This window comes from Dendrobates tinctorius, unplaced genomic scaffold (genome assembly GCF_039654945.1).
Source record: "Dendrobates tinctorius isolate UK_male_01 unplaced genomic scaffold, ASM3965494v1 ptg000158l, whole genome shotgun sequence".
NCBI lineage: Eukaryota > Metazoa > Chordata > Amphibia > Anura > Dendrobatidae > Dendrobates > Dendrobates tinctorius.
In genome coordinates, this window is record NW_027361825.1 from 26,705,505 (window position 1) to 26,728,816 (window position 23,312).

The 23,312-nt window shown below is 45.8% G+C and overlaps 1 protein-coding gene across 1 annotated transcript; it reads right to left on the reverse strand.

Annotated features, from left to right (window-relative positions):
- Nucleotides 1–7,761: 7,761 nt before the first annotated feature.
- LOC141051696 (cytochrome P450 2B11-like) lies at nucleotides 7,762–13,483 on the reverse strand. The gene is made up of 9 exons (XM_073548689.1): nucleotides 13,004–13,483; nucleotides 11,835–11,997; nucleotides 11,600–11,749; nucleotides 10,381–10,541; nucleotides 10,123–10,299; nucleotides 9,750–9,891; nucleotides 9,340–9,524; nucleotides 8,936–9,077; nucleotides 7,762–8,418 (listed from the first exon to the last, which is right to left on the reverse strand). Exons 1-9 carry the CDS (start codon nucleotides 13,175–13,177, stop codon nucleotides 8,234–8,236), a joined length of 1,479 nt encoding a protein of 492 aa, XP_073404790.1. The 5' UTR covers nucleotides 13,178–13,483; the 3' UTR covers nucleotides 7,762–8,233.
- Nucleotides 13,484–23,312: the final 9,829 nt, after the last annotated feature.

The following is a 23,312-nucleotide window of genomic DNA, read 5'->3' on the forward strand; positions in this document are numbered from 1 at the left end:
TGGGCTTCGCTTAAATGCCTTGTGTTACACACGTGTCCCCGGGTTTGCGCTTTGCTCCTTTCACATGGGTCTTGTAAACTCTCTTGTGCTACACATTGGGGTTTGTAAGTTGCCCAGTTTAATCCCTTATGATCATCTACTTTGACCTATTTAAAGCCCACCTGTATCTTGGAATTAAGACTCTTAGTTTGTCTGTCTACTTGCACCATATCTGTTTCCCTGTGTCCTGTATGCCTGTGGTCTTCAGTGCTTCAAGTACCTGTTTCCCTGTGTCCTGTCTGCCTGTGGCATCCATTGCTTGCTCCTCCCTCTCTTGTGCCTTTTCACAGGATGATGAAAAAGGGAGGATGATTGACCTCATGGAGATCAACATCCGACACTGCGGAGACACCATCACGTGTTTCTCAACGCAGTGATTCTAGAGCACTGCCCCCATCCCTTATGGGAAATATGTAAAACATGCAAAAACATAAGCCGCGGAGACACCATCACGTGTTTCTCAACGCAAGCAATGACTAGCCAGGTCTTTCACCGGGAAGGAACAACCACGGGAAGGGCAGTCTCCAATGAAGGAAACCACCTATGCCAAAACATGGTATCCATCCACAGACAGCTGTTTCGGGGTATTTGCCCCTCATCAGTGTGGAGTAGGAAACTGGCTAGTAGGAGCAATGCCTAGTGGAAGACTATGAAAAATGAGGATGATTGACCTCATGGAGATCAACATCATGCACTGCGGAGACACCATCACGTGTTTCTCAACGCAGTGATTCTAGAGCACTGCCCCCATCCCTTATGTGAAATATGTAAAACATGCAAAAACATAAGCCGCGGAGATACCATCACGTGTTTCTCAACGCAAGCAATGACTAGCCAGGTCTTTCACCGGGAAGGAACAACCACGGGAAGGGCAGTCTCCAATGAAGGAAACCACCTATGCCAAAACATGGTATCCATCCACAGACAGCTGTTTCGGGGTATTGCCCCTCATCAGTGTGGAGTAGGAAACTGGCTAGTAGGAGCAATGCCTAGTAAAAGACCATGAAAAAGGGAGGATGATTGACCTCATGGAGATCAACATCCGACACTGCGGAGACACCATCACGTGTTTCTCAACGCAGTGATTCTAGAGCACTGCCCCCATCCCTTATGGGAAATATGTAAAACATGCAAAAACATAAGCCGCGGAGATACCATCACGTGTTTCTCAACGCCTTTTTGGCGATTAAATATAAAATTAATCTTGGGCTGCTCTTTTATCTCGATTTATGAATCCCCACGTCCGTACGCTCCGTTGGTTATTATACGCTACCCGGGTTGGTTTCTGATCTGATATAAGCCTGCTGTCAGACGGGGCTTATATCGAATGAGGAACTGGTGGCAGCATACTGTAATGTGTTAGTGAGGAGCCCTGACAGTGACGGTCAGGAGGTTTATATATTTACTATATGGTGGCCCGATTCTAACGCATCGTGTATTCAAGAATATGTATGTATGCATGCTGGCCAGTGGGAGACCAACGTTCAAAATATGGTCCATGACGATCCACCACGATCGGTGATCTCACAGCGGGGGCCCGGTCATCTCCGGCTTTGTCGCCACTGTCTCGCATGGACCTCTCACCCCCCTATCCTGGTATGCATGGTCCCCTCACCCCCCTATCCTGGTATGCATGGTCCCCTCACCCCCTATCTTTCTATGCATGTTCCTCTCACACCCCAAACCTGATATGCATGGTCTCCTCACCCCCTATCCTGGTATGCATGCTACCTCTCACCCCCCTTATCCTGATATGTATGGTCCTCTCACCCCCTTATCCTGGAATGCATGGTCCTCTCACCCCCCTATCCTGGTATGCATGGTCCCCTCACCCTCCAATCCAGATATCCATGGTCCCCCCTCATCCCTATCCTGGTAAGCATTGTTCCCTCACCCCCCAATCCTGGTATGCATAGTCCTCTCACCCCCAATCCTGGTATGCATGGTCCCCTCACCCCCCAATCCTGATATGCATGGTCCCCTCAATCCCCCTATCCTGGTATGCATGGTCCCCTCACCCCCCAATCCTGATATGCATGGTCCCCCCTCATCCCTATCCTGGTATGCATGGTCCCCTCACCCCCCAATCCTGGTATGCATGGTCCTCTCACCCCCCTATCCTGGTATGCATGGTCCTCTCACCTCCTATCCTTGTATGCATGGACCTCTCACTCCCCTATCCTGGTATGCATGGTCCTCTCACCCCCTATCCTGGTATGCATGGTCCTCTCACACCCTATCCTGGTAGGCATGGTCCCCGAACCCCCCTATCCTGGTATGCATGGTCCTCTCACCCCCCTTTCCTGGTATGCATGGTCCCCTCACCTCCCTATCCTGGTATGCATGGTCCCCTCACCCCCTATCCTTCTATGCATGTTCCTCTCACCCCCTATCCCGGTATGCATGGTCCTCTCACCCCCCTATCCTGTTATGCATGGTGCCCTCACCCTCATATCCTGGTATGTATGGTCCCCTCACCCCCCTATCCTGGTATGCATGGCCCTCTCACTCCCTATCCTGGTATGCATGGTCCTCTCACCACCCTATCCTGGTATGCATGGTCACCTCACCCCCCTATCCTGGTATGCATGGTCCCCTCACCCCCCAATCCTGATATTCATGATCCCCCCTCATCCCTATCCTGGTATGCATGGTCCCCCCTGATCCCTATCCTGGTAAACATGGTTCCCTCACCCCCAATCCTGGTATGCATGGTCATGGTCCTCTCACCACCTATCCTGGTTTGCATGGTCCCCTCACCCTCCAATCCTGATATGCATGGTCCCCCCTCATCCCTATCCTGGTATGCATGGTCCCCTCACCCCCCAATCCAGGTATGCATGGTCCTCTCACCCCCCTATCCTGGTATGCATGGTCCTCTCACCTCCTATCCTGGTATGCATGGTCCTCTCACTCCCCTATCCTGGTATGCATGGTCCTCTCAGCCCCTATCCTGGTATGCATGGTCCTCTCACCCCCCTATTCTAGTAGGCATGGTCCCCGAACCCCCCTATCCTGTTAAGCATGGTCCTCTCACCCCCCTTTCCTGGTATGCATGGTCGCCTCACCCCCCAATCCTGATATGCATGGTCCCCTCACCCCCCCTATCCTGGTGTGCAAGCTACCCCATACCCCCCTATCCTGGTATGCATGGTCTTACCACCCCCAATCCTGATATGCATGGCCCTCTCACCCCCCAATCTTGATATGCATGGTCCCCGAACCCCCTATCTTGGTATGCATGCTACCTCTCACCCCCCTATCCTGGTAAGCATGGTCCTCTCACCCCCCTTTCCTGGTATGCATGGTCGCCTCACCCCCCAATCCTGATATGCATGGTCCCCTCACCCCCCTATCCTGGTGTGCAAGCTACCCTATACCCCCCTATCCTGGTATGCATGGTCTTCTCACCCCCAATCCTGATATGCATGGTCCTCTCACCCCCCAATCTTGATATGCATGGTCCCCGAACCCCCTATCTTGGTATGCATGCTACCTCTCACCCCCCTTATCCTGATATGTATGGTCCTCTCACCCCCCTATCCTGGTATGCATGGTCCTCTCACACCCTATCCTGGTAGGCATGGTCCCCGAACCCCCCTATCCTGGTATGCATGGTCCTCTCACCCCCCTTTCCTGGTATGCATGGTCCCCTCACCCCCCAATCCTGATATGCATGGTCCCCTCACCCCTCTATCCTGGTACACAAGCTACCCCTCACCCCCCTATCCTGGTATGCATGGTCCTCTCACCCCCAATCCTGATATGCATGGTACCTCTCACCCCCCAATCTTGATATGCATGGTCCCCGAACCCCCCTATCCTGGTATGCATGCTACCTCTCACCCCCCTTTCCTGATATGCGTGGTCCTCTCACCCCCCCTTTCCTGATATGCATGGTCCCCTCACCCCCCTAACCTGGTACACAAGTGACCCCTCACCCCCCTATCCTGATATGCATGGTCCTCTCACCCCCAATCCTGATATGCATAGTCTTATCACCCCCCAATCTTGATATGCATGGTCCCCGATCCCCCCTATCCTGGTATGCATGCTACCTCTCACCCCCCTTTCCTGATATGCATGGTCCTCTCACACCCCAATCCTGATATGCATGGTCCCCTTACCCCCTATCCTGGTATACATGCTACCTCTCACCCCCCTTATCCTGATATGTATGGTCCTCTCACCCCCCTATCCTGGAATGCATGGTCCTCTCACCCCCTATACTGATATGCATGATCCTCTCACTCCCCAATCCCGATATGCATGGTCCCCTCACCCCCTATCCTGGTATGCATGCTACCTATCACCTCCCCTATCCTGATATGTATGGTCCTCTCACCCCTATTAAACTGCACACATACAAAAACAAACCAAATCATTTATACTCACCTTTCTTCCCTGTGCTCCAGAGTTGTCACGTTCCGGGCCGGGGGAGGAGTCTGGCACCGGAGTACACGCATGCCCATACCTCGCTGTCCGGCGCCATATTGCTGAAGGCACACTGCAAATGTGTCTTTAGTAAAATGGCGCCGGATAGCACTATGCGCATGCGTGATTCCGACACCGCACTCATGCCCCGGTCTCCGGTGAGAAGAGAAGTGCCGTGGCAACGCTCCTGCAGGTCAGGTAAGCATGTAATTTCCCGCCCCGCCGGCAGAGCCAATGAGCGGTGCCACGTGGGATTTGAATCACCTGCCAAGCCTCAGATGACGGGCGGCCCAGCCAATGAGCGGAGCCGCACAGCTTGGCGGGGGATTTGAATCCCGCGCCGCTCATTGAATCCTGGCCACCATATCTAATGCATCGGGTATCTACTATATAATTGCCTAATTCTGTCTGTCCGGCCGGGTGCGACCAATTAGCGCAGCGGGATTTCTGTAAAAGACAGAAAGACAGACAGAATTAGACGATTATATAGTAGATATTCCCAGCCTGGACTGGTGATGTATATCCACCCTCAATGGGAGTGCCTCACTAACTCGTACCTATAAGGGAAGCCTTTCCGGTGACTATTTGCACTGTTCCCTGACTGACTTGAGGAAAGTGGTTGTGACAGAGAGCCGATCCCTGCTGGGTCCTTTTCTGCCCTCCACAGAGGTGAGCGAAGTCAACACACCACTTCCCCTTTGTGATTCATCACAGGCAGTGACCGGTGTTATATGCGAGGGTCGCTATGTGGCCACAAGGATGTGCAAAGAAGCATTTTCGAGGCAGTGGGAGTGCATTGCAGTCACAGGCCTAGCTGTGATTGCAATGTAGAATAGTAGTGAGTGTTGATCTTGGGCAAGCTATTTGTCCAAGGTGCATTTTGGAAAACCTGCCCGGGTTTTCCATGTGGCCAATGGCCACAGGTTCTTTTTAAAAAAAAAAACCTGCAGCAGAGGGTTAGGTGTGTCAGTTTTGGCTTTGCTAGCATGCAGAGCAGAAGGCTCTGCAGGGCCAACCTGTGTGAAGCAGCACAGAGACAAGTGGAGTCAATAGGCCTGGCATCCCTCAGCGTGCACAGTGCTGCAGTCGCCCACAGCAACTGGTCCCGGTTACAGATGATCTTGCTTCACGGATGTGATCCAGAGGATATTGTATGCTGTGTATTTCTGTGAGTTGGACATTAAAACACCTTTTGCTTTGAACTTTGCTGGGTCACTGCCTCATCATCACTGCACAGTGTGGATACCGCTGCACTACAGCATCTTACCGTATTTTATCAAATGTATTATATGTGGATATAAACAGAGAGGACATGAAGGTGAATGTTAAAGAGAACTCGTCAGGTTGCATTGTAGGGAAGGTGACCTGATGGACGGACTTGTTTGTAGGAAGAAGGGACGGTTTGTGCACTGTAGACGGATGTTTGTAATGACAGAAGGGAAACAGCTGGGGAATATGGAACAGGAGTGCAGTACCTTAGTTTGACCACAAGATGGCAGGGGGGAGCGTGAGAAGAGGACCTTTCAGCAGCTTAGGGCTACGAAAACGCTTAGTCATGGGGGGCGGGAAAATAGGAACCCAGGAGGTAAATTCCCGAGGAGGGAGAAAAATAGGACAGGAGAGGGTTCCAGAGGGTTCCAGGGAGGAGCTCCGGAGGAGAAGAGACAGTGAAGGAGAACGAACAGTAGAGGAGAGCTCGACCTGGGGACTGAGGAGAAAAGAAGTCGGGGGGGTGACCCCGACACGAAGAACAGTAGAACAGACGAGGCCCCGGGGGGTACCAAATGGACGACGACCTCGGACTGGTGAAGTGCTGGCGGTAGATAGGCCTAGGGCAGCCCCAGTGAAAGAGCCGCGAGGAACATCACTACGGCAGAAGGAAGGTGCAGGTACCTGGGCCTGAATATGGAGAGCTGTAAAGGTGCTGCGGTGTATGGCTACGGTCGTCAGGAGGACGGCCAATAAACTCGGACCTGTTGTACCCGAAAATCTGCCTTCCTCTTGTCTCTGTGTCGTCTGTGCGCGGTAAGCAGTGGACCACCCCCCAATCTGGCCCTTACTACAGCATGACGATATTAATCTGCAGATATAGGATTAATCTACAAGTTAATAGCGCTATGAAGGTGTCCAACCACCTTACTGAAAGTGCGACACCCTAAAGAAAATTAACCCAGCTTTCAGTCATGCAGACATGCTAACGCACCTACACCTCTCAGTACAGTGTCTACTTGGGGACGTTCCCAGATCTCCCTGAGGTGGGGTTTAATTTTCCAAATGTTGTCAATTTTTTTTGCAAGTTAGAATGTTTGATTGTTTCCAAATCTTACAAATACAGAATATATGATATCAGCAAATCAGCTATTGGCCACATATTATATAAATATCCATAGTGACAACATTCCTTTAAGAAATGAGATATACATGTACATCTGGATTTTTTTTTCTAAAAAAAATGAGTCCCATTAGGGACAAGGAATATTGTGAGTGTAAATCAACTTGAAATATGTTGAGACTAAAAATTATAATTTTAAAAGGAACTTGTCAAGTCAGACAACGCTATTAACCTTCTGATATGATGGGGTTAATCTGCAGGTTAATATTGGTTGCCGGGCTTAAAGTATGGCACCCGAGAGAACATTAACTTTATTTTTCCAAGCAGTCGCAGATTTCTCATATACAGGAATGCCAGTGTGGTGCCCTGGCACTTTGACTGACAGCCTGCTCAGTAATGCAGAACCGGCTGCCAATCACAGTGCCAATGCATGCACACAGCCATCACTCCTTGTGTACTGAGCTGTGACTGTAGCCAATCTGTGCACGCCTTCATGGCTGAAAGCCAGTGGCTTCTGGAAGGAATAAAGTTAATTTCCTCGCAGTAGCCACACATTCAGTAACGCTATTAAATTGCAGATTAACCCCATATTTACAGGTTAATAGCATTTGGGGACGTGACAGGTTCCCTTTAAAATGTTCATTAAAAGCTTGGGAGGTATGTAAGATGGCAGCATCTAAGTTTACATTGCTCTATTATTATTTTACCAGTATATCAGTAAATAGATTAATTTAAAAACTACAAATGTTTCAAGCAAAAACAAATTTATTGCAATAAAATAATAAACATTTTTTTCAATTCTTTCTGCACATAATAAATAAATGGATTTCCAATTGTGGACGTTATTATATACACAGTTCACTTATACACTGTTTTCTTTTTTACAACCATTTTTTCACAAAAGCCTGACCTAAATATGGATGCAAAGTTAACAATGAAACACACTGTATCACAATAAAAATTTTAATGCTAAAATTAATATAATTTCTGAATGTGATTAAAAAAAATCTTTAAAAAATGAGTTTGTCCTTGGTTTTAAAGTAATAATAAAAAAAGCAAAAATAAAAAAAATAAGTAAACACGTTTAGGACAACACAGTGACTTTGGAAATTAAACACAAAGAGCGGCCAAAGATGCCAATGCTATATTGAACCTTAACGAAAGTGATGGGGTCGTGTTGCAACCAGAAAGGTGTTACTAACGCAACACACAAGTCACAAAAGGAGAAGCGGATTGTGATTTCTTGCTACTTGCTTAAGGTTGCATGAAACTGGAACATAACTGCGGGAGAGTTTTACATAACATTCTTCTCATCTATAATATTACAAAAGTCTCTTACTATAAATACAGTTGTGAATTTCTAGTTAGTATCATATATAAAAAATGATAATTGATATAAACATATATACATATACACACATCAAGATGTCAGTGACGAGGAATTGCAGACATTTTGTAAGAACGGGGCAGATGGCCAGAACTGCTAAACTCAGGACTCAAGTCCAAGTCATCTGTGGGCACCACTGTGGTCAGGGTGAACTTCTGGAGGAGTGTGGTCAGGAACAGGAAAAGTTCCATTCGAGCTAAACCTTCTCCTATACATATTCGTCTTCCTACAAAAAAAAATTACAATTTAGAACATTTCTCAGCTTCTCAACTTTTTTTTAAATGAAAATTAATTCCAGACCTCATCTGGAAAACTGTGTCCAGTTCTTGGGCACCATATTTCAATATTTTAAAAAAGAAAAGAGTGACCAGGCTAGTGAGCGAACTGCAAACTATATCCTACGAGGAATGGATAAAGGATCTGGGAGTGTTTATAGAGACGATACAGATTAGATATTAGAATTTTTTTTGACAATGAGCGTGATCAATGAGTGGAACAGGTTGCCACGAGAGATGGAGAGTTCTCCTTCAATGGAAATATTCAAACAGAGGATGAGATAGTTTAGAGGAGCCTGGAGGTTCATTCCAACTCTAACATTTTTTTATTCTATATAAATTATGGATTGTTTGTAGATGGTAATTAGTCAGTCAATTCGCGACCCAAAATTAAAGACTCCGTTTTGACCTTCCAAACAAACGAGTGGTTTTTCAAGATAATGATTCTTCACAAAATATTTATTTTACCTGCAGAGAACGGCATAAAAGCTGCTTGTTTCTTCACTGCCCCTTTATCATCCAGGAACCGATCCGGAGAGAAGAGCTCAGGTTGTGGAAACTGTTCAGGGTCCTTTAGTACAGTAGTCAATAACGGAAACACATTTGTGCCCTGAAAGTCCAAGATTAAAAATGAGGTTAAGTTCTTTATCTGAAAATATTTTTCACATTATGCTTAGATTTTATGTCCAAGTGCATAGGTTGGGAAATACTCTGTAGACAATTGGAGTCACATGCAGACAGTTGCAGACATCTGTGGCATATGTTTGGTGGCAATGTGTATAACAATCACACAGCCCAGACATGGTGTACCCTTCAGAGAATAGCTAATACTCTATCCTCCATCCTTTCTTTATCTTATCTCAGACTTTTACCTTTGGAATCGTATAATCTCGAAATAAGACGTCCTCTGTTGTAGAGTGGGGAACCCCCATTGGAACTATATCACTGAACCTCTGGATCTCACAGATTACAGCTTCAGTGTATGGCATGTTGGTTCGATCTTCTGCTGATGGCTGACGGTCACCAATCACGTGGTCAATTTCATCTTGGATTTTTGCTAAATTGAATAAATATTTGAAGTTAATTGGGCATCAAAATTACGAAAGGGAAATGTTTGTGAAATGGTGAGAAGGTATAATTGTTCACGACAGGGTTGTATAATTAACAGTGAGCACTCAATAATCAATGAATGGTGAAGGTATAAAGCAATTCTTAGGTTGTATAAAATTGTCTTCAAGCCTGTATAGCAATCTAAGCGTAGCTATGCCCTTAGGTTTTGTACCTTGAATTTCAGGATATTTTAGTAGCGCGAGAAAGCCATATCGTAGGGTAGTACTGGTAGTCTCTGTCCCAGCAAAGAACAAGTTCATTGACGATCCTACAAGATTCTCATTATGAAATTCTGAGGTTGGTTTTTGCTTTTCCTGTAAAAAGAAATATTAGAGAATCATGTCTAGTAAGCAGGATGTGTGGAAGGTTTATGTATGTGGATTTTAGAATAATCTGATACAACAACCATCATGTAACATCTCTAGTCTTGAATGAGCCTTTCACAGAATATATGTATTTTACAATGCATTAATACTGTCTAGTGGAGTCTAAATAAAATTCTCAACAAATCCCTAAAAACAAGAAAATATTTATTGTATTTTCACCTGTTGCATCTTTACCAGAAAGCAATCAATAAAATGTCGTGTAGAGTTAATGTTAAGGGTGTTCACACTTTCCTCCACCTCCTCTTGGATGAATGCTTTGAGGTCGAACAGATGCTGAATACCTTTCTGGTGAGGGCCAGGAATGTGGCGCATAAGTCCATGCAAGTAGAAGAAAAGCTAAAATAATAAAATTGGTTAAGTTAGTGAAAAATCATTTTGAGAGGTAAGTACTAAATAAATGTAAAAAGCGGTACTCACTAAACCAAAAACAGAATTCATGAATCGAACAGCCCCGGTGATATTCTTAAGAAGAGACAAAAATCGTTCATCTTTGTAACTAAACCTCTTGCCAAGTAAGACAGAGCAGATAATGTTGGATACGGCACAACTAAAGAAAAAAGTTGGGTCAAACAGTTCCCCTATGGAGGAAGAAAAGAGAAATTTTACTTACGGTATATTATCTAGTAAAGATTACTCCTACACTCTCTCTTCTTCTTTCAGTTGACCCTACAACATACGGCCTGCTTGTAGTACTTTATTGAATGTTAACTTATTTATGAAGAATGATTTAGCAATTACTATTTTGTTTCGAACAACAGGAAATTGAGCTAGATTTGTCCGATATTTTTTATAGCATTGTAAGGAGTCTAGATTTCTCACTGTTGGGTAATCTAAATAGAAGATACTTTGGAGGACATGGGAACCTTCAACAAATTTGTGGGTTGGAGATTAAAACCATATTGGCACATTTAAAAGCAACCTGTCGCCACATGTTAGGCTGTTAAACAGCAGCCATATATACAATATATAAAATGAAATACAGTATAAATGTATGTAGACTTAATTAATGGGGAAGAGTCTTTTGGGTAGTCCTCTTCTAAGATATCATGGAGTCTGGTACCAAAACATTCCCTTCCTGGCTTGATGACCATAACTATTATTATTTATTCTCTTATCATCGATTCAATGCTGAATATCTCTGTCAGGTGCCACCACTTTCTTCTAGCCAACCAGACTGAGATGATGAGTGGTGCAGGAGCCATTTTGACTCATCCTCCTGTGGCCCAAGTAGGTGGTCTGACTAACTATTCAATTGCTTGCAACTAGTCATCAGATTAATTATGAGATGACTTCTGAGATTCTTATATGTTCCTGATGTCTTGTTTGAATCCCAATCTCCTATCACCTGTGCTATCTATTGTATCCATGTGATACTGCCCTGGTGCATTTTTATGGATCAACATTTTGTCTTATGACCCAGTTGTCTACCTCACAATTATCCCGATTAATTCCTCGATGCCATGATGACTTGAACCGTGGAATGTCTAACTTTAAACATCTCTTGGACCCCAACTCCCCTATTTTCTGTCTACACATTTGGATCAGATTTTCCTTTGGCTTTCATCACTCTGACAATAACAAGAATCTCTAGCTGCATGATATAGGAGACCCATATGCATGTGAAATTTTTTTCCACCTTCAGTTTTGCTGAATTCCTCTACTAGAAACTGGGCCTCTTCCTGGATTCTTTCTTCTATGCTCCTCTTACCCATCCCAAAGTTTCTAAGGGTGGTAAGTGCAAAGCGTCTCATCTGCTTCCAACGATCTCCATTGCTGCCAACAATTCCTAGAAGAGAGAATACTCAGTTGAGTTTCCTAAATATAAGAAGTATAAATTGGTCATAAGGACAACTAAAGATAGGACATCTTACCATATCCCTTCAGCACATATTCAGGCACTGGCATCTTCCCTCTTCCACTGAATACATCCTTATTGTCTATTAAGGCATCTTTTACCGCATCATATCCACAAAGCACCACAGTTGGGCGAGATCCCAAATATATAGTAAATATTGGGCCATATTTTCTCTGGAACTGTGAAAAAAATTAAATGAACAAACACAAATTCGTAATGTACCTAAAACTATTATATATGTCCAGGCTTAGACTGGCCCAAAGGAGAACAGAAGAATTCTCTGATGGTCTCCTGTGCAAGAGTGCACCACCACCCTCTTATATGAGCAGTACTTGGCATTATATACTTGAATCTATAAGTACAGGCAAAGCCAACATCTTATTCATTTCACAATCTACCCAGTCCAATGTTATGTAAATTTGTGAATGAGGAAAATGTCACATTTGCTTGTAGGTGAAAAGTCTCCTTGGAGTTGACTACTAATGTTCCCTTGCACCCTAGTCCAACATTGTATACGCCGCAACTGTTGTAGATCAAGTCACACAGTCTTGAATTTGGGGAACAATCTCACTAGACGTGGGGTATCGCCTCCATGCAACGCCGCATTGATGCAGTAATTGATGCAAAAGGAACCCCGACCAAGTATTGAGTGCATTTACTGAACATACATTTCAGTAGGCCAACATTTTGGATTTTAAAATCATTTTTCAAGCTGGTGTTATAAAGTATGATAATTTACTGAGATAATGACTTTTGGGTTTTCATTGGCTGTAAGCCATAATCATCAACATTAACAGAAATAAACACGTGAAATACATCACTCAGTTTGCAATGACTCTATATATGAGTTTCACTTTTTGTATTGAAGAACTGAAATAAATTAACTTTTTGATGATATTCTAATTTTGTGAGATGCAACTGTCTATACTCTCCTGTCAGAAGGACCTCTCTGACTGATTCTCAGTTAACTTCTGCAGCTAGAAAGTGAAAGGTGAACGGGAGAAAAATTTGCAATAATATCCAACTGCAAAACTTAGTTTTATAAAAAAAAATGCATTTTACAGAAAATAATTAAAAATAATTTCCCTTTATATCTATATCATTTAAAGTGACATCTACTTAAAAAACAAATTTTTTTTTAGAACTTTTACAATTTCTGCATAACTAGTATCCCCCATTATTTACCTGCTGGAGTGAGAGCAAAAACTCTTGAGGTTTGATTTGGAGGATGTTCCCGATCACTGGGAGAGGACGAGGTCCTGGAGGCAGATGTAGCCCATCCTTAGGATTTCCTTTTATCCATATTGTCCAGACCAGACATAGTAAGACAAGGAGGAGAATAGTGGTGGCCAGAAGCATGCTGCTGAGTCTGGGTCTCTCTCGGGAGGTGTAATGCTGCTCATCTGAGGAGGGCTCTTATATACAACCTCCGAGGTGGGGACTTGGGCGACCCCGGCTCATGGTCTGCAGGTCATGTAAATAAGGGCCGGGAACTAAATAATTTTGCACTGAGTAATTTAGGCAAAAATTCGTATTATTTTGAAATGGACGGAGCACACGGCAAGCATATTACCTAATACAAATACATGCAGTGATGACAACCCTGAGAGATAACAGCACTCAGCCTGTGTCCATCCAGACGACGCTGAGTCACAGGTAAAGGAATGCCGCTGATACAACACATCGGGCCAGGTAAAGTTACAAATCTTACTCACTTTTTGTATCCGCGCAGCAAAAATGAATTAGAGTATGTGCACACAGCTTCTATTTCAGGGTGACATCGCCTGGAATCTGCCTGGAAAGGGGATAAAAAAAAGCAACAAAACTTATATGAAAAAAGAACATAAAAAGACCTAAAAAGATGCTTTAGGAAAAACACCTCTAGCGTATTTTGCAATTTTTTAAAAATATAAACGTATTTGATTTAAAAAAAAAAAAATCCAGCAGCTTCTAAAAGACACCGTGTACACATACCCTTAGGCTAAGTTCACATGTCCAGTAATCATCCATTGGATTGGATCCAGCAGCAGTCCATTGTGTAGACACAACTTTTTTGTCCACCTAAAAAACAATGATTTCAACTGGATCTGTTTCTTTAACATTGAATCGTATGGAAAACGGATCCGTTAAATAGTCATCCATTTTTCTCCAATATGAAAAGGATCCTTTTTTTGCTTACTAATAAATAAATAAATAAATAAAATCTGTGGTCTTAATGAATCCTGTCAGTATCAGGGAGGTCAGTGGATACAGACAAGTATTTCTTCCAACAACGCGTTTCAGAGCCGGTCTCACTCATTCTTCAGGTGACTGCTTACTGGATCACTTTCGAATTGATGATTACATGAAAGTTCACATGTTCAGTTTTATATGTGAAATATTTATTTTTCCAGGTCAAGTAATTAAAAAACTGATCCTTTTCAAATGGCGGAAAAACAGATGGCTAATTAACGGATCATTTTCCATAGACTTCAGTGTAAAAAACAAAATGGATCCAGTTGAAATCCGTTTTTCTCAGGCGGACATAAAAGTTGTATCTGTACGACGATTTTGACAGCAAAATTGCTGCTGGAGTTCTTAGAATGGAAGAATATTGGACATGTGAACTTGGCCTTTTAGGGTGTGTGCACAAGCTGCGGATTACTCTGTGGAATTTTCCACGCGGATTTGATGAAAACCGCATGTAAATCCGCAGTTATCTGCAGTTTTTCTGCGGCTTAGCCGGCGATTTTCCCCTGCGTTTTGACACCTGCCATGAAGCAGGTGCCAAACCGCAGCGGAATCCGCAAAAAGAATTGACATGCTGCAGATTTGAAACCCTAGATAAACAGAACGGAAAATTCCACACCGTGTGCACAGCGGATTTCATTTTACATAGGTTATAATGGTACTGTACACCGCAGGACCAAAACCACTGCGGATCCGCAGCAGAATCCGCAGAGTGTGCACACACCCTAAGGGCTTTAGTCAAGTGTCCAATGATCATAAAATCATCACAGGAAACCCACTGTGATCAGCTTCGGTCTAAGGGCTCATACTGGAGCGTGCGGCTGCATAGAAATACATGTAGCCGCATGCTCCGGTCCCAGTGCCAGCGGCAGTGTCAGGTTTTCATGCGAGAGATTCTTGTGCGAGTCTCTCACAAGTGAGTATGAGCCATAAGAGAGAACCTGACCACACCTCCACAGGAGAAATGAAGCATTACATGGCACCTATTGAAATATCAATGTTGGAAGTCACTGTGTTTCCGCAGCCTAAAGTGTGTCGTTCATTTCAGGTGACTTTTAAAATAAGCTGTCCTGAGTGTACATGAGGAGTAACACTATTTATGGCTATTATTTGACTCAATTTCTTCTGAATTTTCAGTTGTCTCTGAGCTAGTGGGTGTAGACTAGCTGCTATGATGTCTCACATGCACAGCACACCGACAGGAGAGATTCCTGCTCTCCTGTCTGCTTTTAATAAGTAAGTTATTTTTTTCCAGGGGTACTATAGTGGATTGTGACTGCCTGGATAGTCAGGATGCCCCCTGTAAATGGTAAACTAATTCCACCAAAATCTGTGGGTTCAGTCAACTTTTATCTAATGTGTGCCTTAAACTTGCAAGAATGAGATAAAAGATCAACACGGTGGGGCTAAAGGTGACGGCACCTATGATTTCTAGTTTGCTACATTGAATATAATATGCATAGAAGGAATCGCTGGTTGGACAATATATTTAATACTGTGTTGCCTTTTAGGGTATAGAACTCAACTACTGCATCCGGCTCATCATGGTGTATTGAACCTCCCAGTACAATTTTTATTGAATGCGAAAATTTAAAAAAAAATCTCCATTATTAATTAAATTAACGCAAAGACATCTGCCTGTATACTTACCTCCTCACTCCCAATATTCATCTCTGGGTACCTCTGTACCTTCCAGCGTCAAGACATAAAGCTCATCACTAGGCCTGCTTCCCAGCCATTATAAAAAGGGGCTAGAAAATCCATGGCTTGTGTTTATTAAAGTGAATATGGTTGAGCTGTAATACCAGTCACAACCAGGAGACAGTGGTGGCACTATTTTGGCAAAAGAATAGGAATGATTTTCTAATCCAGGACAACTCCTTCAGAATCCAGCTCTTCTGAAACTCAAAATTTGGCTACTTTTGCCAGAATGGCTGCAGTAAATAAACTAATATTACTTCTATTCCTTTTTCTCCAGAAACAGAGTGATTTTTATTTTTTTCAAGAGCTGCAATACCAGAAAGAGCCTCATGAGCATGGATGACGCTGTTTATGCTCTCAAATTGTAAAATACACTCACAGGAAATAGTTTTGCACAGGGTGCCTATATTTTTTTCCCAAACTTTCCTTTACTGCAGATCAGTGGGAATCCAGGTCCAGAGATCTCAATCACTCAAAAAAAAAAAAAAAAGATCCTAAGCACCAAGCCCGCTGCCCGGAAGTAAGCGCTGAGCACTGAGTCATTCTCGGTGTTTCAGATTTTTCTGCCTATCGGCGAGCAGATGCCGTGTGGGGCTGCACTATGTAAATATGATGGATATATTTGCTTTAGGGAACCTCCTTCTGTCCCGGGAGACACTTGTTTGCTTATTGCCGTACACTGCGTTTTTGCTCTTTGGACAAAGTGATGTCACCTCCAGGTTAGACCTGAATGACATACCAGTCCAGTCAGTGTTAATAACGAGATCGGATGCTGAGATGGCATAATACAATGTTTGACAACTCCAAAGCCTGAACACATCAAGATTTCTGGATATCCCATAGAGAACCTGTTAAGGCAATGAACTGGAGTATACGATCGCCAAGATTACTGTCATGTGACAAATCAGATAGGTCGATATCCAGAATGGCGGTCAATCTCATTAGAAATGCTGAAGCTAATTTTCCAATGATGCTATTTCGGAGAGGGATCTATATTTACTGGAGGAATCTCAAACTTCTGAGGTACAGAGTAGTTCTGTGTATGTCTATGATTACCAACGGTCCCACATTTACTGAGACGGTGCTGATTTTTTTTCTTTTAATTATCCTGGAAATCGGAAATTTTCCAGACCTAAAATGGTGCGAATATGTAAACCCCACATAATAATGGGTGGCCCTGGTCAGTTTGAGGGCATTCCCCATTTTGCTCAAAAACTCAAATATGTAAGGTCTAATGAAAAGAACACAAGTCCGATCAGTTCTCAAAGCTGCAATTATTTACTTCTAGTAAGAATTCCAACAAGATAGTGTAAGGACCAGAAAAAATACTTCACAGATCAATGCTTGGATACAAGGCAAATACTTACTGCATAAAATAACCTGTGAGACAAGTAGAGTTGAGCGATACCAGCCGATACTTGAAAATATCGGATCGGAATGGATCGGCCGATCTTAAAAAAAAGTATCGGTATCGCCGATTCCGATACCGGGAACCAATGCAAGTCAATGGGGCCAAAATATCGGAATTAAAAAAAACCCTTTCTTTCCTTGTAGGTTAATTCAACATGAAGAAAAACAACTAAGAATAATGTAGAATGTATTGTGGGAGGTGGAGGAGACATTAAAGCCATAGAGGTTTAGCCCAATCAAATGGAATAGCAGGAATTAAACTTTTTTTTTAAAGACGTTAGGAGTTACAAAGATATTGACTATGTTAGCCTCATTTATATTTTGCCAGACATGTATGTCTTCTTCTTCTTTCTTCTTCTTTCTTATTCTTCTTCCTTTTTTTACCTTCTTCTTCTTCTTATTATTCCTTTTTTTACCTTCTTCTTCTTCTTCTTCTTCTTATTCCTTTTTTACATTCTTCTTCTTCCTTTTTTTACATTCTTCTTCTTCCTTTTTTTACATTCATCTTCTTATTCCTTTTTTTACATTCTTCTTCTTCTTCCTTTTTTTAAATTCTTCTACTTCCTTTTTTTACATTCTTCTTCTTCTTCCTTTTCTTACATTCTTCATATTCTTCTTATTCAACAATTATTATTCTACATATTCAACTTCTTCATCTTCTTCTTATTCTTCTTCATCATATTCTTATTTGTGTCAGGCATTCCTGTAGTTGTTATCTAGAAAAGTTAGAAGTTTACACCTTCCGTTCTGCCTGTCACAAAAGATTTACAACAGGATTTGTCCACGTTCAGTTTGGCCTGCAGCAGCAGGCCTTTTCCAGGGGCACCACGAGGAGGAACGGACTCACCCTCATACACTGCTTAGTCTTCTTCTGCTTATAAATAAGATAATATCATTTGCTCAGAGTATTAGTCTTATGCTTAATGTTCTTCTGCTTTGTTTTTTTTATGCTTCTTTGTCTTCTCTCTCTTGTTGTTCTGCATCTTGGTGGTGTTCTTTGTCCTCTTGAACCAGCTGACGGTACTGGCACCCGGAGGGGCAGCAGAAGGAACAAGAGCCAATGGCACTACCGAGGACCAGCTGACGGTGCTGGAACCCGGTTACTAAGCAGGAGGTACCTGTGCTACAAAGCACTACCAAGGACCAGCAGACGTTGCCGGAACTCAGATACCGAGATGGAGGCACCTAGGCCAAAGGCTCTGACGAGAACCAGCTGACGGTGCTGGAACCCGGACGGGTAGCATAAGCTGCAAGAGCAAATGGAAATAGCGAGGACCAGCTGACAGTGCTGGCACCCGGAGGGGCAGCAGAAGGAATAAGAGCCAATGGCACAACCGAGGACCAGCTGACGGTGCTGGAACACGGTTACTAAGCAGGAGGTACCTGTGCTACAAAGCACTACCAAGGACCAGCAGACGTTGCCGGAACTCGGATACCGAGATGGAGGCACCTAGGCCAAAGGCTCTGCCGAGAACCAGCTGACGGTGCTGGAACCCGGAGGGGCAGCTGAAGTTACCCCTGAAAAGCAAAGTTGGCATGCCGCAAGCTGGCCGCAGTTACCGAATCACACAGTCCTACAGGGGGTGCTTGTCCTACTGGCACTACGGAACAAGCCTTTCTTACCAGAGCCCGCAGTCCACATAGGAAGCACCTCAACTGCTGGCACCCTAGCCTCGGCTAACCCAACCGCAACACGACATGGCAACTTGGGGTGGCAAACTGACATTGACACTTCCCGGAAACAGCAGGCAGGGCTGGAACCAAGCTGGGCAGGAGGGAGTACCCATGCCAAAGTCAGTTATGAGCAGCAACTGGCGATGTTGGAGCCCAGGGACAAGCACTTAGCAGGCTGAGGCCTGATGTGCTGTCAAATGGGAGGCAGCAGGACAGATTGCCATCAAAACAGCAGGGGAACAGCTGACGTTACTGAACCCCACAAACACAGGAGCTAGTGTTTTACTCTGTGAAGACGGCACTTCCGAGCAACAACTGGCTGTGTTGAAGCCCAGGAAATAGGAGGGTGTAGGCAGAGGCCTACTGTCTTTGGAATGCGGAGACAGCAGGAGAGACTGCCATCCACACAGCAGGGGAACAGCTGGCGTTACTGAACCCCACTGAGACACGGGAGCAAGTGTCTCTTTCCGTGTGGACGGCACTTCCGAGCTACAACTGGCTGTGTTGAAGCCCAGGAAATAGGAGGGTGTAGGCAGAGGCCTACTGTCTTTGGAATGCGGAGACAGCAGGAGATACTGCCATCCACACAGCAGGGGAACAGCTGGCGTTACTGAACCCCACTGAGACACGGGAGCAAGTGTCTCTTTCCGTGTGGACGGCACTTCCGAGCTACAACTGGCTGTGTTGAAGCCCAGGAAATAGGAGGGTGTAGGCAGAGGCCTACTGTCTTTGGAATGCGGAGACAGCAGGAGAGACTGCCATCCACACAGCAGGGGAACAGCTTGAGTTACTGAACCCCACTGAGACACGGGAGCAAGTGTCTCTTTCCGTGTGGACGGCACTTCCGAGCTACAACTGGCTGTGTTGAAGCCCAGGAAATAGGAGGGTGTAGGCAGAGGCCTACTGTCTTTGGAATGCGGAGACAGCAGGAGAGACTGCCATCCACACAGCAGGGGAACAGCTGGCGTTACTGAACCCCACTGAGACACGGGAGCAAGTGTCTCTTTCCGTGTGGACGGCACTTCCGAGATACAACTGGCTGTGTTGAAGCCCAGGAAATAGGAGTGTGTAGGCAGAGGCCTACTGTCTTTGGAATGCGGAGACAGCAGGAGAGACTGCCATCCACAGAGCAGGGGAACAGCTTGAGTTACTGAACCCCACTGAGACACGGGAGCAAGTGTCTCTTTCCGTGTGGACGGCACTTCCGAGCTACAACTGGCTGTGTTGAAGCCCAGGAAATAGGAGGGTGTAGGCAGAGGCCTACTGTCTTTGGAATGCGGAGACAGCAGGGGAGACTGCCATCCACACAGCAGGGGAACAGCTGGCGTTACTGAACCCCACTGAAACACGGGAGCAAGGGTCTCTTTCCGTGTGGACGGCACTTCCGAGCTACAACTGGCTGTGTTGAAGCCCAGGAAATAGGAGGGTGTAGGCAGAGGCCTACTGTCTTTGGAATGCGGAGACAGCAGGAGAGACTGCCATCCACACAGCAGGGGAACAGCTTGAGTTACTGAACCCCACTGAGACACGGCAGCAAGTGTCTCTTTCCGTGTGGACGGCACTTCCGAGCTACAACTGGCTGTGTTGAAGCCCAGGAAAAAGGAGGGTGTAGGCAGAGGCCTACTGTCTTTGGAATGCGGAGACAGCAGGAGAGACTGCCTTCCACACAGCAGGGGAACAGCTGGCGTTACTGAACCCCACTGAAACACGGGAGCAAGTGTCTCTTTCCGTGTGGACGGCACTTCCGAGCTACAACTGGCTGTGTTGAAGCCCAGGAAATAGGAGGGTGTAGGCAGAGGCCTACTGTCTTTGGAATGCGGAGACAGCAGGAGATACTGCCATCCACACAGCAGGGGAACAGCTGGCGTTACTGAACCCCACTGAAACACGGGAGCAAGTGTCTCTTTCCGTGTGGACAGCACTTCCGAGCTACAACTGGCTGTGTTGAAGCCCAGAAAATAGGAGGGTGTAGGCAGAGGCCTACTGTCTTTGGAATGCAGAGACAGCAGGAGAGACTGCCATCCACACAGCAGGGGAACAGCTGCCGTTACTGAACCCCACTGAGACACGGCAGCAAGTGTCTCTTTCCGTGTGGACGGCACTTCTGAGCTACAACTGGCTGTGTTGAAGCCCAGGAAATAGGAGGGTGTAGGCAGGGGCCTACTGTTTTTGGAATGCGGAGACAGCAGGAGAGACGGCCATCTCCACAGCAGGGGAACAGCTGGCAGTGCTGAACCCCACTAACACTTGAACGAATGTGTTTGGCTCTGTGGAGACGACACTTCTGAACACCAACTGACGCTGTTGGAGCCCAGGATCAGGCGTGGAGCAGGCTGGGGCCTACTGGATTTTGGCAGGTGTAGGCAGCAGGAGACTTGCCATCTCCACAGCAGGGGAACAGCTGGCAGTGCTGAACCCCACTAACACTTGAACGAATGTGTTTGGCTCTGTGGAGACGACACTTCTGAACACCAACTGACGCTGTTGGAGCCCAGGATTAGGCGAGGAGCAGGCTGGGGCCTGTTGCTTTTGGCAGGTGTAGGCAGCAGGAGACTTGCCATCTCCACAGCAGGGGAACAGCTGGCAGTGCTGAACCCCACTAACACTTGAACGAATGTGTTTGGCTCTGTGGAGACGACACTTCTGAACACCAACTGACGCTGTTGGAGCCCAGGATTACGCATGCCGCATGCAGAGGCCAATGGGCAGCGGTTTTTATGGAGGTTGTTGACTACTACTGATTCTAACCATGCTCCACTTAGGCCTCTGGCTCCACTGTCTCTACTATTTACCCTGGCCTCCAACCCCGCCAGCTACATCTCTGAAGTAGCGTCAGCACAATCTACACTTGTTCCTGTGTTACTGGTGCTCAGTCCCGTCAGTTTATCCCCTGATGTTTGTCCTGCAAGTTCGCCAGCTCTGTCCTCATTCCCACTACTGGTTATGGGAATGTGGACAGAGCAGGAGACCTTGTCGGACACACATCAGGGGATAAACTGATGGGACTGAGCCACAGGAACACAGGAACAAGTGTAGATTGTGCTGACGCCACTTCAGAGATGTAGATGGCGGGGTTGGAGGCCAGGGGAAATAGTAGCGACAACTGGCTGTGTTGAAGCACAGGGATTATAGTTCAGGTGGTAGAAAAATGAACACACCAGCAGACCTGGATACAGTTGCCAACCACTAATTTAGTCTGTAAGAGGAATGGCAAAGTCTTTGGAGATCCAGGCCTTGTTCATTTTCAGAAAAGTCAGCCGGTCAACATTATCGGAAGATAGTCGCGTGCGACGGTCTGTTAGTACACCACCTGCGGCACTAAAGACGCGTTCCGATAATACACTGGCAGCAGGGCAAGCCAGCACCTCCAATGCATACTGGCTAAGCTCTGGCCATGTATCCAGCTTAGAGACCCAAAACTTGAAGGGGGAAGAGCCATCTGGGAGGACAGTGACAGGGCAAGACATGTAGTCTGACACCATCTGACGGAAGCGTTGCCTCCTGCTGACTCGAGGCGTCGCTGATGGTGTAGACAATTGTGGTGGACACACAAAACTTTGCCACATTTGGGCCATAGTGGTCTTGCCTTGTGCTGCGGCGCTGCCTCTGCTCCCTCTTTGTGCAGTTTCCTCCACTGCCTCGACGCACAGAGCTGCTTTGTAAAGCACTAGCAACAATGCTGTCGGGTGGAATGGAAAACATTATGGACTGCACCAGTGACTCTTCGTACTCCCGCAGTTTACGCTCCCGGTTCAATGTTGGTATGAGCCTTTGTATGCTGTCCCGGTAGCAAGGATCTAGGAGGGTGTACACCCAATAATCAGCCGAGATGAGAATGTGGGCGATGCGGCGGTCGTTTCTCAGGCACTGCAGCATGAAATCAACCATGTGCTGCAGACTCCCAACTGCCAAAGAACCGCTGTCCCCTGTTTGAGGCGTGACCTCGGCCTGCTCTGCATCACCCCACCCTCACTGTACATACTGAGTAGAGGTTTGTGTACCTCCCTCCTCTGGAGAGATGTCTTCCTCCTCCATCGACTCCTCCTCATCCTCCTCACAAAGTGTCCCCTGCCTAGGCCTTTGTGAGGAAACACGTAGCGCAGACTGTCCAGAAGCAGATGGCATTTGGGACTCCTCATCCTCCACCTCTTCCGAAACCTCATCCCTTAGTGCTTGCAGTGTTTGTTGAAGCAGGCAGATAAGGGGGACAGTCATGCTGACTAGTGCATCATCTGCACTCGCCATCCGCGTGGATTCATCGAAGGCACGCAAAACGAGGCAGATGTCCTTCATAGAGGCCCACTCAATGGTGCTGAAGTGTGAACGGCGCACAGTGCGACTTGTTTGCGCCTGATGCAGCTGGTACTCCATGACTGCTGCCTGCTGCTCACACAACCGCTCCAACATATGTAACGTTGAATTCCACCTGGTGGGTAGGTCACATATGATGCGATGTTCCTGAAGGCCAAATCGTCGCTGC